This window comes from Pseudorca crassidens, chromosome 4 (genome assembly GCF_039906515.1).
Source record: "Pseudorca crassidens isolate mPseCra1 chromosome 4, mPseCra1.hap1, whole genome shotgun sequence".
Taxonomy (NCBI): Eukaryota; Metazoa; Chordata; class Mammalia; order Artiodactyla; family Delphinidae; genus Pseudorca; species Pseudorca crassidens.
The window spans coordinates 137,685,334-137,704,179 of NC_090299.1; the positions used below are offsets into that span (position 1 = coordinate 137,685,334).

An 18,846-nucleotide genomic window follows, 5' to 3' on the forward strand; every position below is an offset into this window, starting at 1 on the left:
AAGCCACCGCAATGAGAAGTCCCCGCACCGCAACAAAGAGTAGCTCCCGCTTGCCGCAACTAGAGAAAGCCTGCACACAGCAACGAAGACCCAACGCAGCCAAAAATAAATAAATAAATAAAATATATATATATATACACACACACACATACATACACACTCACAATGAAATATTACTCAGTCATAAAAAAGAATGAAATCTTGCCATTTGTGACAACATCGGTAGACCTAGAGGGTATTAAGCTAAGTGAAGTAAGTCATACAGAGAAAGACAAATATTGTATGATTTCACTTATATGTGGACTCTAAAAAGCAAAAACAGATGAACAAACATAACAAAACAGAAACAAAATCATAGATACAGAGAACAGGTGATTGCCCAGGGTGTGGGGGTGGGGAGTTGGGAAGATGAGAGAAATAAGTGAGGGAAATTAAGGGATACAAACTACTAGGGCTTATAGCTCTAGCAAATTCTCAGGTGATGTCAATAACTGCTGGTGGCAGGGAGGTCCACATTTTGAGCAGCGAAGATGTAAAACACATCTGCTCTAGCAATAAGGATTCAGGTAATGCAGAGCTGATAACAAATGGTTCGATCAACAAACACATATTGGTCATCTACCATGCCCAAATCCTATAAATTTATCCTCTTTATTCTGGAGAGAAAAAAATCAAGGCTTTATAATAGGGTAAACTTTAATACACCTGTTCTTTTTGAAAATTAAAAGTGCAATGACTACAATGTAGAATTTGACTTCTTATTTTCAATTAAGGTCCCTTGTCTTTAGAATAATATAATTATATATAACATCCAGCCACAAACTCCAAAACTCTCTTTCATAAAATAATAGTATCAACATGTTCGTTCATTTTTTTTCCATGATAGTCTTTCTTTCTCTCTCCTTCTCTCTTCCTCCCTCCTATCCTTTCCCCCTCTCCCTCTTTCTCAGGTTATTAAATGCAAAGCAGCTATCGCCTGGAAAGCAAACAAGCCCCTCAGCGTTGAAGAGGTTGAGGGAGCTCCCCTCAACGCTCATGAAGTTCGAATTCAGGTGTGTGTGAACTTTCCCAGGGCGGGACAGGCAAGACACCAAATGCAGACTTGGCTTCGGTCAGGTCAAGCCTATGTAGTATAACTGGGAGTCCCAGGAGTTTTCACTATGGGGGAATTACATATTTAGGTTCACAATAAAAACAGGTATTATCCCCAGGAGGGGTAAATTGTTAAGAATCAGACAAAGGAATTCATTTTAGATTAGAATTAGGTAGGTTTTCTTTTTGTTTTCCAGTTGCCAGTTATTGAAAAGTGTTATTAAAAGAAAGATTGAGAGTTTGGTTCAAAACAAGGAAAGATCTGATGCTAAGGGTCCTGGGTGCCCAGAGGAGGGGACAGAAGTGAGACAGCAGGGAGAAGACATGGCACTGAGCAGAGAGGGATCACAGGCGACAAGTTGAGTCAATTTCTCCATTTTCTCCGCAGCTGACCTGGCTTATATTTTTCCTCAGGATCACCAACCACAGTAAGAGTTGATGCATGAGAATGAATGAGTTATCCTCATGAACAGAATCCTGAAAAATAATACTGGGACACTTCGTAATTAATTAAGACAATTCCTTATTTGATATCTCTCTTTTAACTATAGAAGTTTTATTACCTCTATTGTATTTCATGTCGTTTCAACAAAATTTGAACAAGCCCTCGAAACCTGTGTTCCCCCTCCACTCCCTCTAACAGAGTTTAACTTTTCTGTTACCTTTGATTTCTCCTCTCCTAGAGACAGTGACTGCCAATTCTCTCTCTTTGTGTGATTTTTTCAGTGACAGTGAAAGGAAGAAAATAAAGATGCATTAAGAGGAAAGACTATATCGCAACATATTTTTAATTGTTCTTTTTTTTTTCAAAATGCAATTCTTTTATTGAGCTCAATGAGTGTTGTTAAGTTTCAAGGTGTCATTGGGCCTAAAATTATCCTCCTAACAACCCCAATGATATAATTACAGAAACAGGACTCAAGTCTGCGGTTGCTTTGTAGATAATCGCCACCACCTTGTGCCATACTGATGCCCATGTCATCCATCCTCAATTTGAGGGGCTTTTTTCCCAGTGATCCTTGGCCATGAGGCTGCAGGAATCGTGGAAAGTGTTGGGCCAAGAGTGACCAACTTCAAACCAGGTATTTAAATTTCTGATTCCAATTAAATGGAAATGTCAGGATATTTCAGGGATAATTCCTGATACAGTCCTGGCTTTGCATGCTATAATTGATCTCTGTTTACATAAGGGGACCATCTTTTCCAAAGCAAAACTGAAGCACACAGTCTATCAGAGTCTAGCAATGAGACACAATATTTCCAATCAGAGCTGCCTAGGGACTTCCCTGGCAGTCCAGTGGTTAAGACTCCACACTTCCACTGCAGGGGGTGCAAGTTCGATCCCTGGTCTGGGAAATGAAAAAAAAAAGAACTGTCTAATAAAATCTGCGAAATACAGTCACTTTATTTACATATAGCACTGCGAAACTGTCCTATGATGCAAAGCTACAAGGTGAGCTTACACTGAGCTTCCAAGGGGGAACAGATGACAATTTAAAACAACCTCCTCTAAATAAAACAGAAAACTATTTTAATATTATAAAGAATTTAAAGAATGATGACTTATAGGTAGCTTAAGCGAGAAATATTATGCATATGTCAATGTTAGCTTAAATGTCTTCTTGGAAGTTTGTAAGATAAACATGTGTATGAAGCATGCCAATAGTCGAATTATTTACTTTACATTTTGTAACAGATCCATCAAATACTGCAATATGAGCTATGCAATTGTCACTTATCAGACAGGATGAACCGTATCATTCTTTCTTCCTTTAATGAGGATGCTCCAAACTGAGAAGTATATTAGTATCTTTCCATTCAAAACAAGATTATAGAAACAAATTGCTCTCCAAAATTTGGCATCCACAAACAAGTCTGGCCAATGTACTCCCAGCTCTACCACTTACTGGCTGTGTGACCTTAACCAGTTAAGTCACTTTTCTGTGACTCAGCTCAGATTTCCATTTTCTAACGGGGACAATAACAGTACCCATCTCAAAGGGTTGTCCTGAGAATTAAATGAGATAATACATGCAAGCCGTTAGAATGGTGACTGACACATACTAAATGTTGAACAAATGTTAATCATCATTATTGGACCTTGGTCATCAGAGGATAGAAATCATTATTGAAATTGAATAAAAAGTAGAAAATGTAGAATTTGAGAGTGAACTAAATGAAACATGAAGATGATATATAGTTTACTCTCCATATCTAGCCTATTGCCCACCTCCCCTATTATATAAGGATGTTCTGTTCCATGCAGGATGTTTAGAAATGTAATAAATAAAGTCCTTATGTAATAAATAATAGTCATAATGCAGAGTGTTGCAATGACAGCAGAATCTCACAAAGGACTCTGCACCTGATGGTATAATACAGATGTGTTGCTTGACTGCCCAGCAGAGAGAAAACGAAAAAGAAAAAAGACAGTATATACAATACTTGGGAGAATCAGCAATCTTGCAGGTTAATAAAATACTGTAGCCACCTATACTTCCTACTGAACATAAAATGTATACCATAAAGAATGGTGTTTTCCACCAATTCACCTGGTAGAAACTATAAGTAACATCTTAGGCATCATCTAACACATGGCCTTCTTTTCTAGGTGACAAAGTAATTCCACTCTACACACCTCAATGTGGAAAATACAAGTTCTGTCTGAGTTTACACACAAATTTTTGTGGAAAAATCAAGTAAGCTCTATAAACTATTAGTAAGAGTATAAATTGTTACAAATATTTTGGGCAGTACATTGGCATACCTAAATGGAGTTGAAGAGGTGGATACTTTGTACCCACCAATTCTAGATGTGTACAAGAAACTTGTAAAATCACCGAAACAGACATGCACCATAATGATCATTGCAACACTGTAATAACAAGCAATTGAAAATCGGGTAAATGTCCTTCAGTAAGAAATAGATTAACAAATTGCTATGTAGTAACACAATGGAATTACTATATAACAATGAGAATGGCTAAACTTGCTCTAAATATACTATATAACAATGAGAATGGCTAAACTTGCTCTAAATGTATCAACATAGAATAAGCTCACACATATAATGTTAAGGGAAAGAAGCAAGTTTCTCACAGATAAATTTAGTCATATACAATAACAATACCATATATTGTTTATGGTTCATGTGTATGTAGTAAAGGAAATGATAAATGCCACATTCAGAATAATAGCTACTTCTACAGAGGATGAGAGAGGAATGCAATGAGTCACAGTAATTTATTCCAAGACCACATAGATGTAAGTCCTGGAGCTAGATTTTGAACCTAGGCAGTCTGGCTCCAGAGTCAAAATTTTTAATTGCCTTATTCTCTACTGAGACTATAGAAAGATCTGTTTATGCTTAATTCTAATTGAAACTAGTTATTTTAGAAGCTAAAATTTTACTACTCTTACATAGATTACTGTGCCTCAATTTCCTCATCTATAAAATGGGGACAATAATAATGCCTACTTCACAGGGTTTTGCAGATATTCAAAGAATGAACACACCCTTTTGCAAACCTTTAATAATAGATTTTGACAATGACCATCAATTCTCTCTAACGTCACAAAAATAGAGATAAGGTATTATATGCCTCCAGATGAAAATACACAACACTATTTTAGCAATATTCCTACAAAAACATAAAACCTGAATCACATCAAGCATTTAGATCAAAAATACTAGTTTAGAGGAAATACAGTGATGGAGAAACATGTTAAACCAGGTTACAAGAGTGTAATCAGAAAAATCTAGAGTGAAGAAAATTCTGGAGGCCAAATGACTGTTTCTTCAACAAATAAATGGCAGGGAAAAAACAAGGGGTGGGGTGAGAACCTATAAATTAAAAGAGACTTAAGAGACATATCAACCAAATGCAATGTGTGGAACTAAAAGAATCTTTATCTTTTAGAGACACATACTGAAATATTTATAGATGAAATAGCGATGTCTAGGATTTACTTCAAAATAGTCCAAAGTGGGGAGGATAGGTGCTGGTGTTGGGGAAGCAGGTAGGTAATAGATGAAACTAGATCAGTCATGAATTGATAATTGCCAAAGCTTGGAGATGGTTACATGAGGATTCATTTTGCTATTCTTTCTACTTTTATATGTGCTTGAGTTGTCCATAATACAATTTTTTAAAGAAATACATGTAAAGCCCTTAAAAGAGTTTCTGGCACATAAGAAGTATACAGTCAAAAGTGTATTATTATTATCATTATTACCTTTAGACCACTTCTGACTATATATTTAGGTGAAAATTCTCAAGCCATTTTTTTTCAATTTTTCCATCTAATAAAATTATCATAACGAATACATAACGCCTAATTTTTTTCTTCAGGAAAGTAATCAGTGGTCCATCTACTTTCTCTTTTTTTGTATCTTTTTCCCCTAGGCATTTCAAAACTCCTATGGGTGATCAAAAATTAATGGAAGACAAAACTAGCAGGTTTACCTGCAGAGGAAGACCAATTTACCATTTCATGGGAACCAGTACCTTCAGTCAGTACACTGTAGTGTCAGATGTTAACCTTGCCAAAGTTGATGATGATGCCAGTTTAGAGAGAGTTTGTCTGCTTGGATGTGCATTTTCAACTGGCTATGGTGCTGTAGTCAACATTGCCAAGGTAAAATACTTAATCACCAGGTTGTGTAAAATAGACATTACTAGGAGGTAGCATGATAAAGCAACCAGATTTATCTTCAAAACCTGGCTCTGCCGTTTATTACCTCTGTGATTTTAGGCAAGTTATTTAACCTCTCTATTCCTATCTCTCTACCATAATATCTACTACAAATAGTTGTGGGGATAATTAAATCATATTACATATGTAAGACATCTGGCCCAGAGGCTAGCATATAGCTGGCACCCAGTTCATGTTCATTTCTATTCCTTTACTCGTATGTTAGATTATAGACTGTCCCTGATTTAAACACAGCCTGATAAATATGTCCCCTAAATGCGAATGCTCGTCCTGGGACAGCAGACCCAGTCAAGAGACAACAGAAACCTCCACCCATCTCCATAGAGCTACCCTACTTTCTCCCTGACACAGCAGATTCCTCTCTCTCAAACTGTAGTAATTCATCTCTGCTTCTCACCCTGTGCCTTTGTGGCTTCAGGGGAAGGTCTCAGATGGCAGCCCTGATGATGGTAAGATGCGTCCCTGGAATTCCATGTTAGAATTTAGCTTTTACAAAGCTCTTCAACTGAGAGATTAGAGAGATGTCAATATCACTTGGACGCTTCAAACAACCTCCTTATTTGAACCTCCTTGACATCAATCTTTTCCCCTTGACTCTAAACTGCAAAATGCAACCAGAGTGATCTTCCTAAACAAAAACTCTGAAGTTTTTATTCCCCTTTAATTATTCCCCTTTTCCTTCAATATGCTACAGTCATTCTTTCTCCTTCTTCCTTTTGTGGCTCACTGTTCCCCTGGGCCTGACCCTCAGTCTCTGGGCTCTGGACTGCGCCTCTGGACTTTTCACACCTGGCTCCCACCAACACTGCCTGGAAAGCTCCCCCACTTCTTCTGGCTGACTCCATTTATTTATCCCTTCCTGTTGGAAGCCTACTCCACCCTCCCAGGCATGCATGAGGTATCCCTCCCTCCCACTTTCCCCTAAAGTTTCTGTATTTAACCCTGTCTTCCTTCTTATCACACTATGAAGAAATTTCCCATTTATTTCTCCTTCCTATTAGATGATTTGCTCTGTAAGGGCAAGAATTCTCTCTTGTTCATTGTGATAGCGCCAGAGCCTAGCCCTGTGCCTGGCACATAATATGAGCTTGATAATTTTTCAGCAAATGAATGAATAAAGCCAGGATCATGTGAAACACCTAGAACGCCTTGGTGAGGCTTGGTCCTCAGCCTTGCAATCCAAATATTCTTTTTTATCAGATTGCTTAGAGTTGTTCAGTGCCAAGGAAACAAAGTCAAACTAACCAAAATAAGAGGCTGATCTAGTAGCCAGAATATCGAGATATGACTTTTCGTTGACAATTACATCAGCCATAGGAATGCTACTCTTGGCTCTTAGTGTATTATCTCCCTCTAAAAGTTCATTCATTCATTTATTCATTAACAAAAATGTAAAACTATATGGGAGGTCAAACTACAATCGGAAGGCTCCTGGAGGAAGGGTGTTGCTAGTTGGGTGGAGTTCAGAGCTGATGTGACCCTCCAGTCAAGGCTAGTTTCCTCGAGATAACACTGGAGACACAGGGAAAAATTACTGCTCTTTGCCACCACACCCCACCCCGCCCTTTTCTGGACTCCATGCTGACTGTCACCTTCTACTGTTCTAGTCTTTCTTCAGGGGTATTAACACTAGAGATTCAGCCACAGTTTTCTTTTAAATCTAGTCAGAACTTACCTAAACTCCCAGAATCTGCTCTTCCTGCTACTGAGGAATAGCTAAACCACCTCACGCTCAAAGAAGAGAAATAAATCTGATAGGAACAAGTTAAGAGAAGTGAAGCATCAGTAATTCTAGTCAAAAGGCAAGAGCTTTAATAATGTTTAATTTACTTCTAGGAAGAAAAGTGATGCAAAAACTCTGATTAATTATTGAGGACCACTCCCCCAGTATCACCAGAACTCCGGGTTCTTTTTAACCTATTTGTATCCTTTACTGCCAAATTAATCACATTTCATAGAGATCTTTGGAAGCATAAAAATGTCCTGTAACAGTGTTGTCTGCAGATAGATAATCATCAACTATTTATAGCCCTATTTTTAAGTGGGGGGTACTTTATAATAACCTCCACTCAGAAGTGCAATTAAATGCACTTTTACACACAGATGTCCAGTTGTATAACATAACTGGTGCAGTGTATTCAATTTATACACTGTCGTGAGCTATGTACAACTACTGTGTACAACATTGCTTCAATGAGAAAAATGCATGTTACTTTCAATGAGACTTACGGCAAACTTTATAATACAGTCTCCATAGAAATATATTTGGAAATATATTAAATATGCCACAGTATCATAGTCAATAGAACATAGTATATATAGAACATTATTCTGAATATTTGCAAAATAGATATTCTATTTTCCCTGAGTAGCAAAAGTCAGCATATGCATGCCTAATATCACACATAAGTTAAAGTAAAATACATGCATTCTCTCTGTTCCTTAATAGTTTTGTTTCCAGTTTAGAATATATCAGTACTTCCCTTGGACACATTTTCTCTTTCCCTTTTGTTTATGCTTTAATTCTAACAGTTTCTCATCACCATTAGAAAATATTAATTGAGCATCTCTCTGTATAGTAATTTTTTTGCCACTATACCAGTCTACAAAATAACATATTCCAGCTACAGCAGCTTTCCTTATCATCTTATATATTATGTTTCTTTTTAATTCAATGTAACAAACATTTATCAAAGACAAAAGATAAGAACACTCCTTGATAGCAATGTGAGAGATTATATGCCTTCAAAGATTTTGCAGTCTTTTAAAGAAACACGTGTATGCAAACAAAATCAATCAAGAATAATTATAAATTATATGATATAAAAAAAGCAAAGAGGTGGGCACTAATTTCTAATTGAAGAATCAAGAAACATTTCATGGGGAGAGTGTGATTTAAGTTGGGCCTAGAGGTATTGGTTATATTTTAATTGAAGGAAATATATTTATTTTATATCTAGTAGTATATGTATGTTAATCCCAAACTCCTAATTTATCCCTCCCCCCCTCCCCTTTGGTAACCATAAGTTTGTTTTTGAAGTCTGTGAGTCTATTTCTATTTTGTAAATAAGTTCATTTTTATCATTTTTTTTTAGATTCCACATATAAGTGATATCATATGATATTTGTCTTTGACTTACTTCACTTAGTATGATCATCTTTAGGTCTATCCATGTTGCTGCAAATGGCATTATTTCATTCTTTTTTATTGCTGAATAATTATTCCATTGTATATATGTACCACATCTTCTTTATCCATTCATTTGTCAATGGACATTTAGGTTGCTTCCATGTCTTGGGTGTTGTAAATAGTGCTGCAATGAACACTGGGGCTTGTGATCTATTTTTTTTTTTAACATCTTTATTGGAGTATAATTGCTTTACAATGGTGTGTTAGTTTCTCCTGTATTGCAAAGTGAATCAGCTATACGTATACATATATCCCCATATCCCCTCCCTCTTGCATCTCCCTCCCACCTTCCCCATCCCACCTCTCTAGGTGGTCACAAAGCACGGAGCTGATCTCCCTGTGCCATGCGGCTGCTTCCCACTAGCTATCTGTTTTACATTATTCGGTAGTGTATATATGTCAGTGCTACTCTCTCACTTTGATCTATTTTAAAAAGAAACCAATAAACCCATTAAAATGTGTGGGCTTCAGTTTTTGTTCTCATAACACCAAAGGGAAAAGGAAGACAAGAGAATGATTTTCACTTGGGTTTGTTCGTTATGAGCTGAATATCTAATGGCCTTCAAGTGTTTCTGCAGATTTAGCCAGTGATTCATCCATTTTCATGTTGGCAAATTGCCCCCATTTAGCTATATCATTTAGTTTTATGACAGGCAGTCTTTATTTATATGGTCCTGCCCCCACCTCACTCGGTCCCTATTTTACAAAGTGGGACCAGGGACTCCTGGTGGTCCAGTGGTTAAGACTCTGTGCTTCCCATGCAGGGGGCACGCATTCTATCCCTGATCAGGGAACTAAGATCCCGCATGCAGCACGGAGTGGTTAAGAAAAAAAAAAAACAACAAAAGTGGGACCAGCTGCTTGAGAAGTTAATGTATAATTTTCTTGCCTGCAGGTCACACCTGGTTCTACATGTGCCACCTTTGGCCTAGGAGGTGTCGGTCTTTCAGCTGTAATCGGTTATAAAGCAGCATAAGCTTCCAGAATCATAGTTATTGACATCAAAAGTGAGAAGTTTACAAAGGCCAGAGCCCTTGGAGCCACCAACTGCCTCAATCCTAGAGACCTAGATAAACCCATTCAGGAGGTCATTGTTGAAATGACCAATGGAGGTGTGGATTTTGCCTTTGAGTGTGTAGGTGGAGCTAAAATCATGGTGTGTATATTTTTTATAGTAGGATATAATAAATATTGCTTATTAACATTTATAATATGTGCATCTTAATATACTTATTAAATTTTAATATTTATATACATGTATTAGTTATGTTTAAGAATAGTTATTAATACTATATTAGATATCATTATGTTACATACATATAATTAATTTTTACTTATTAATAAATATTAATAATTACTATTTAATATTAATGTGTTATTAATATTTGTTTATTCTTTCACATGAAAGTCAGCAAAAAATTAAGAGAAAACTTAGAAATAAAAACTTTCAAAGAATTGTGCCTATGAGAAGTGAAGAAAAAAAATAGAAAAGGCAGATTTAGAGGAGGGAATAGACAGGGTGAATGGAGTCACCCCTAACAGCCAGAGGTATCCACTCTCATCTTAAAGCAGAGCAAGGAGATGTTAGCAACCTACAAACACGCCAGTTCTGTCCATCAGATCTCAATAATCAGGCTGCAGAATTAGGTCCAAATTACATATGTGAAATTTTCAATTAAAAAAGTCAACAAGCTGCAAAATTAAAAACTCAATCTTTTTTTCCTAAACACTACAATTTTGTATCATTCAGATTTCTTCCCTCTCAGGACAGGAAAGGAGGGCCCTTCTGAGTGCAGGGCCCTAGGCAACTGCACTGGTTGCAGGCCCACATAGCCAGTCCTGTCTGTTCTGCTCCAGAAAATGGGGTAAAGAGCCAACTGCACAGGCAACATAGGGAGAAGTTAGCCTCCAGAGCACGCAGCCTTAGTCTCCAGCAAATATTCACCTAATGCATCTTTGCTCAAAGCCACTAAGTAGAGTTTTGTTTTGTTTTGTTTTAACAAGATGACCAAAGAATTCATCAACTAATGTTTCTGCCTATGGAGGCTTCTTAGTTCATTAGTGAGAGCTGTGAAGTAGTTATGACACTATTCTCTTTTATTTACCCCTTCACTCAGCCTGGCTCCTAAAACTCTCCTCTAGAGAGGGTACACAGAATGAAATTCTGTACTTCAACCTCCCAGGAGCAGGCTTTGGCAATTTTCCCCTCGGTTCTTACCTGACACAGCATGATATGACAAAAGAGAATGGAGACTGGGAAGGCTGCCCTTCCTGGGTCTTTCCTCTTGGAATGGCTTCATTATAATAGTGCAACTGCTTAAAAGAGGATCTGGCAGGTAATAAGCCCTCGATAAATGGTAGCTATTACTGACATTCGTGCAGTGAGGACCCCTTGTACTGCACCGCTTCCCTGCATCCAAAGCTTCAGGCCTTGCTTTTTCAATTGTCCTTGGCACCTGTGGCCTTCAATGTGCCACATCCCTCCCTCCACTTCCCACAGCTCATATGTTTCACAAACACTGAAATTCAGCCCACTTATTTTTCTAGTATAGAGATTCTCAAAACTGGCTATACTTCAGAAGTACCTGGGGAGTTGTTGTTTTCCAGTATCAGTGAATTGACCCATACCCAGGATATTCTCACGCATTGGTTCTCAAGCTGAGAACCACTGATCCAAAACTTGGCAGGTTCTATTATTAACTTATTTATTACACCAAGAAACGTATTTTAAATTATGGAATAGAATTACACTAGAGAACCCAAATAAAAAGAGATGGGTTTAATCACAAAAAGATGGGCTAACTACCCTTCCACCAAAAGCTTCCATAACTAGGGAAAGCTTAATTTCTACGTTGTGGAGGAGATTCCAGTAATGGGAATGAACTTAATTTCAATGACCACTAATGCTCTAAAGCAGTCTAAAGAACCCAACAGAACAATTCGAAATTTACAGTAATGGACAATTTTATAAGATTTTGAGAATTAAAAATTCTCATCAAAAGTTATCAGAGGCTACCAAATAAAACCCTGTATTTGCATATAATACCCATTTAACTAAGTTATAATTATGGAGGTTAATTCCCTGCTTGGAGCAAAGCTCAGAAATGTAGAGAAGGGCAATAGGAAAAACATTAAATTAAAAAAAAAAAAAAAACCAGGAGTAATGTAGGCAGCTACCTTAAGGTTGCAAGCAGTGCCTGTGCTCTTTACCTCTCTCTGTGGATCTCTCTGTACAATATACATTAAACAAAAATATTTCTGCCATATAAGAAGTATAGAAACTAGAAGAGTTGCTATTTAGAAATGTTAGAAATTCTCAAAACTATAAATACATATTCAAATAAAGATTTCAAAACACATTCTAAAAGTTCTAGGTCATTGCATTGCCCATCCCTAGTAAGACAGAGAGAAGAGGGAAAGAATTTACTGTACTTCAGATTGCTTCTTTCATATAATGATCAGTGATGAACAGGAATGGTATTCCTATTGGGATTTCTGTAGAAGTAAAAGTTGCCTCAACAGGTGAGAACAAAGTTAACCACTGGCTATGGCAAACAATATGGGATAAGTTTATATTTTTCTTGTATAATATTAGTCTCAAAAGATTTTAAATGTTCAACTATAACATAGGGCTTCTATGTGGAATGGCCATCCACAAGTTTATATCTTTCTTAAATTTATTTACATTTTCAATCTTGGCATTTTTATATTAACTCCAAACCTGCAGTAGGTTAAGATAATATTTTGTCTTTCTCTCATGCAAAGATCAATGCAAATCCCCTGGGCCCCTGTCTTCCATGTAGTGATTCAGCAATCAAGGAAGTTCAAATTTGTGGCTTTACAATCTCAACAAGAGGTCCTCTTGGTTGTTAGAGTAGAAGGGACAGCTGGCGGGATGTACACTGGCTTTTCTATTTTGGCTAGGAAACGGCACACGTCACTCCTGCCCATAGCCCAGAACTAGTCATATGACTCTACTTAACTGCAAGAGAGCTAAAAAATATAGGGAAGCAGACGAAATGTTTGACGAGCAGCAGCCACTGTTATTTTCTGTTTAACCGTCTTGCCTTCTGTTTTAAATAGCATTTCTTTTAAATTATCCTACATTGAGATCTGCTAAGTTTACAGTATATGCCTCATTTTTAGACTCTAGTGAATACTTATTCACCCTCTGTTCGTGACTTAATTTTGATCCTTTGTCCATGGAATTGCAAATATCTTCATATATACCATTGTACCTGGTCAAAAACTTGTTGACTAGAGTTTATAATATCTTCTATAGATCTTTCTTTACCTTCATGTATGTATATTTTTCTTGATATACAATGAGATGAATTCTGGGTTCAGCATAAGTGTGGTATTAAACAGAGTAAAATATGTTTGGTTTCTTTTCAATATCTTTTTTGATGACATTCAAAATTTTATTGGATATTCTATCTGAAACAGAACACTGGTGCCTCAAGTCTCAATCTACAATATTACAACCTCATTAGGCATTATCTTTTATGCAGAGTTGTGTAAAATTTCCCTAAACTATTGTACAAACCCACATTGGAATTCATGTTCTACTTTTCTACTTACTCAGCTAATCTTTTTGTTTGACCTTCCAGAGAGCAGCCCTTGACAGCATAACAGTAGGTTGGGGAGTATGTACATCATTGGAGTAAACGTTGGTGACAACGGATTGAGTGTTTCTGCAGTGGAGCTAATAATGGGCCGTACTCTAAATGGAACAAGCTTTGGTGGTCAGTTTTTTTTTTCTTTTAATTTTCTTCATAGTAGTACTGAAATTATCATAATTAGGATTATTGAAAGGAAAGGAAAATAATTTATTTTTTAAATATTGAGTGCCTAGAACATATCTGAAGACTACCTGAAAGCTATTTATTCTATTAGTTACTTGAAAGTAAACAGAGTTTCTTTATAGAAGGATAACTATAATTTGCAAATTGAAATTCAGTTTGCATTAAAATGGACCAACATAGGGGAACAAAAGGTAGACAGCGATCAAATTGAGATACTTCCTTATCTAGAAATAGAAAATAATCTTGAATTTTTCTTTTGAAGAAAAAAAATTTAATAGATAGAAGTACAAAAAATTAGAGATGGCAAGGGGGATAAGCTATTTGAAGCAACCCAAATCTGACCTGATAATTTCATTCATTCGACAAACACTGGTTAAACTACCTTTTCATGTCAAGCACCATGTCTTTATTTGGTATTTTGGCCAATTACAGATTGGAAAGGTATCAATTCTGTCCCAAAGCTGGCTGCTGACTACAAGAATAAGAAATTCGATCTGGATGCACTGGCGTCCCATACCCTTGCTTTTGACAAAGTTAATGAGGCATTTGACGTAATGTACCAAAGAAAAAGGTAAATTACCAAAGAGATGAGTGAGCAGTTTGAAAAACCTTTATGATGATTCTATTTTCATTTGATGTTGAAAACTAACCAGTGTGTCTTTTCTGACACTTTCCACATCATCAGAAGTACTCAATGTCCTTAAAAGATTAAATAGTGGCCATTTGCAAAAAAGAAAACTTCCTACTCTATTTCCATAATGTACATGGACATACACTGTTCCAACATAGAGTGGTGATATAAACTGACACATATTTTCCCCTTCACAAATTGTTAACTCAGTTGGGGCTGCTCCATAGCAAGAGAGGTTTCTAGAGTATAATGTCAGGTTCAATATAGTACAATATGGCCCTGAGTCTGGAATCACTGTGGTCTGCGACTGACACAGAATGCCCACTCCAGGCCCTTCATTATCAGACTCAGGTGAAAACCATGAAGATGTGAGTAGTGAGTGGCAGGTAACAGATACTTAAAGGGTTCCCCAACTGCCTCATTCTCTTGCTTTGTCATGGTTGTCTTACAAGTGATTCAAGTCTACAATTTTAGCTACATTGTGCTTTCTTGGCATAGACCCTGAGAAATGATTTATAAAAATGTCCCAATCAGGGGATCCCTGGTAATTGGGGAGTGGGTAAGACTAGGATCAATGATTTTGGTTAAAATAATCAACCACAGTGTTGATCAATAGAAGCAAAGGCCAAAACACCAGGAACAGTGTTACACAGAAGAGATGCAAAAAGGCAACAAAAAGAAGTGAAAGGGGGAAAGTACATAGTTAAATGACAGGACTTTGAAGCAGAGAACAAATGTTGCAAAAGAAGAAAATAGGTCCATGGTGTGAGGACCAAGGATACTTCCTGGGTAAGAAATCTGAGAAAATATCTCTACTCATATGAACTCCCTAATTTGCAAAAGTGTTAACTGCAATGTAAAAAAAAGACGTTCAGGGCTTCCCTGGCAGCGCAGTGGTTGAGAGTCCGCCTGCCGATGCAGGGGACACGGGTTCATGCCCCGGTCCGGGAAGATCCCACATGCCGCAGAGCGGCTGGGCCCGTGAGCCATGGCCGCTGAGCCTGCGCGTCCAGAGCCTGTGCTCCGCAACGGGAGAGGCCACAACAGTGAGAGGCCCGTGTACAGCAAAAAAAAAAAAAAAAAAAAAGACGTTCAATAAAAAGAAAAGAACACTTAAGAAAATGGTAATAGGAACATACATATTGATAATTACCTTAAGTGTAAATGGATTAAATGCTCCCACCAAAAGACATAAAATGGCTGAATAGATACAAAAACAAGACCCATAAATATGCTGTCTACAAGAGACCCACTTCAGACCTAGGGACACATACAGACTGAAAGTGAGGGGATGGAAAAAGATATTCCATGCAAATGGGAATCAAAAGAAAGGTGGAGTAGCAATTCTCATATCAGACAAAATAGACTTTAAAATAATGACTATTACAAGAGACAAAGAAGGACACTACATAATGATCAAGGGATCAATCCAAGAAGAAGATATAACAATCCTAAATATTTATGTACCCAACATATGAGCACCTCAATATATAAGGCAAATTCTAACAGCCATTAAAGGGGAAATTGACAGTAACACAATCATAGTAGGGGACTTTAACACCCCACTGTCACCAATGGACAAATCATGAAAATGAAAAGAAATAAGGAAACACAAGCTTTAAATGATACATTAAACAAGATGGACTTAATTAATATTTATAGGACATTCCATCCAAAAAAAAAAACAGAATACACTTTCTCCTCAAGGGCTCAGGGAACAGTCTCCAGGATAGATCATATCTTGGGTCACACATCAAGCCTTGGTAAATTTAAGAAAATTGAAATCGTATCAAGTATCTTTTCAGACCACAACGCTATGAGACTAGATATCAATTACAAGAAAAAAATCTGTAAAAAATACAAACACATGGAGGCTAAACAATACACTATTTAATAACCAAGAGGTCACTGAAGAAATCAAACAGAAAATCAAAAAATACCGAGAAACAAATGACAATGAAAACACAATGACCCAAAACCTATGGGATGCAACAAAAGCAGTTCTAACAGGCAAGTTTATAGCAATACAATCCTACCTCAAGAAACAAGAAACATCTCAAATAAACAACCTAACCTTACACCTAAAGCAATCAGAGAAAGAAGAACAAAAAAACCCCAAGTTGGCAGAAGGAAAGAAATCATAAAGATCAGATCAGAAGTAAATGAAAAAGAAATGCAGGAAACGATTGCAAAGGTCAATAAAAGTAAAAGCTGGTTCTTTGAGAAGATAAACAAAATTGATAAACCATTAGCCAGACTCATCAAGAAAAAAAGGAAAAGACTCAAAACAATAGAATTAGAAATGAAAAAGGAGAAGTAACAACTGACACTGCAGAAATACAAAGGATCGTGAGAGATTACTACAAGCAACTATATGCCAATAAAATGGACAACCTGGAAGAAATGGACAAATTTTTAGAAAAGCACAACCTTCCGAGACTGAACCAGGAAGAAATAGAAAATATGAACAGACCATTCACAAGCACTGAAATTGAGACTGTAATTAAAAATCTTCCAACAAACAAAAGCCCAGGAAGAGATGGCTTCACAGGCGAATTCCAACAAACATTTAGAGAAGAGCTAAGACCTATCCTTCTCAAACTCTTCCAAAATACAGCAGAGGGAGGAACACTGCCAAACTCATTCTACGAGCCCACCATCACTCTGATACCAAAACCAGACAAAGATGTCACAAAAGAAGAAAACTACAGACCAGTATCACTGATGAACATAGAGGCAAAAATCCTCAACAAAATACTAGCAAACAGAATCCAACAGCACATTAAGAGGATCATGCACCATGATCAAGTGGGGTTTATCCCAGGAATGCAAGGATTCTTCAATATACGCAAATCAATCAATGTTATACACCATATTAACAAATGGAAGGAAAAAAACCATATGATCGCCTCAATGGATTCAGAAAAAGTTTTTGACAAAATTCAACACCCATTTATGATAAAAACCCTCCAGAAAGTAGGCATAGAGGGAACTTACCTCAACATAATAAAGGCCATATATGACAAACCCACAGCCAAGATCATTCTCAATGGTGAAAAACTGAAACCATTTCCACTAAGATCAGGAACAAGACAAGGTTGTCCACTCTCACCACTATTACTGAACACAGTTTTGGAAGTTTTAGCCACAGCAATCAGAGAAGAAAAAGAAAAGGAATCCAAATCGGAAAAGAAGAAGTAAAGCTGTCACTGTTTGAAGATAACATGATACTATACATAGAGAATCCTGAAGATGCTACCAGAAAACTACTAGAGCTAATCAATGAATTTGGTAAAGGAGCAGGATACAATATTAACGCACAGAAATCTCTTGCATTCCTATACACTAATGATGAAATATCTGAAAGAGAAATTAAGGAAACACTCCCATGCACCACTGCAACAAAAAGAATAAAATACCTAGGAATAAACCTACCTAAGGAGACAAAAGACCTGTATGCAGAAAACTATAAGACACTGATGAAAGAAATTAAAGATGATACAAACAGATGGAGAGATATACCATGTTCTTGGATTGGAAGAATCAACCTTGTGAAAATGACTATACTACCCAAAGCAATCTATAGATTCCATGCAATCCCTATCAAACTACCAATGGCATTTTTCACAGAACTAGAACAAAAAATTTCAAAGTTTGTATGGAAACACAAAAGACCAGGAATAGACAAAGCAATCTTTAGAAGGAAAAATGGAGCTGGAGAAAGCAGGCTCCCTGACTTCAGACTATACTACAAAGCTATAGTAATCAAGACAGTATGGTACTGACACAAAAACAGAAATATAGATCAATGGAACAGGATAGAAAGCCCAGAGATAAACCCACGCACATATGGTCACCTAATTTATGACAAGGTAGGCAAGAACATACAATGGAGAAAAGATAGCCTCTTCCATAAGTGGTGCTGGGACAACTGGACAGCTACATGTAAAAGAATGAAATTAGAACACTCCCTAACACCATACACAAATATAAACTCAAAATGGATTAAAGACCTAAATGTAAGGCCAGACACTATAAAACTCTTAGAGGAAAACATAGGCAGAACACTCTATGACATAAATCACAGCAAGGTCCTTTTTGACCCACCTCCTAGAGTAATGGAAATAAACCCAAAAATAAACAAATGGGACCTAATGAAACTTAAAAGCTTTTTCACAGCAAAGGAAACCATAAACAAGACGAAAAGACAACCCTCAGAATGGGAGAAAATATTTGCAAATGAAGCAACTGACAAAGGATTAATCTCCAAAATTTACAAGCAGCTCATGCAGCTCAATATCAAAAAAAAACCAAACAACCCAATCCAAAAATTTAGGTCCAGAAGACCTAAATAGACATTTCTCCAAAGAAGATATACAGATTGCCAACAAACACATGAAAGAATGCTCAAC

The 18,846-nt window shown here is 36.9% G+C and overlaps 1 protein-coding gene and 1 long non-coding RNA gene across 2 annotated transcripts in view; one reads left to right on the top strand and one right to left on the bottom strand.

The window, feature by feature from the left end:
* LOC137224139 (all-trans-retinol dehydrogenase [NAD(+)] ADH4-like) overlaps positions 1 to 14,508 on the top strand; it is a 28,950-nt gene extending 14,442 nt beyond the window's left edge. Inside the window, 9 exon segments of the mRNA XM_067737121.1 lie at positions 951 to 1,052; positions 2,034 to 2,094; positions 2,097 to 2,174; positions 3,704 to 3,791; positions 5,499 to 5,730; positions 9,894 to 10,154; positions 13,609 to 13,651; positions 13,654 to 13,743; positions 14,236 to 14,508. Of these exon segments, the coding sequence (XP_067593222.1) occupies positions 951 to 1,052; positions 2,034 to 2,094; positions 2,097 to 2,174; positions 3,704 to 3,791; positions 5,499 to 5,730; positions 9,894 to 10,154; positions 13,609 to 13,651; positions 13,654 to 13,743; positions 14,236 to 14,378 (1,098 nt within the window). The 3' untranslated portion in view covers positions 14,379 to 14,508.
* The window catches only part of LOC137224016 (uncharacterized), a 64,091-nt gene that overhangs the window by 33,454 nt on the left and 11,791 nt on the right, over positions 1 to 18,846 (bottom strand). The gene's annotated exons all lie outside the window — the stretch shown is intronic.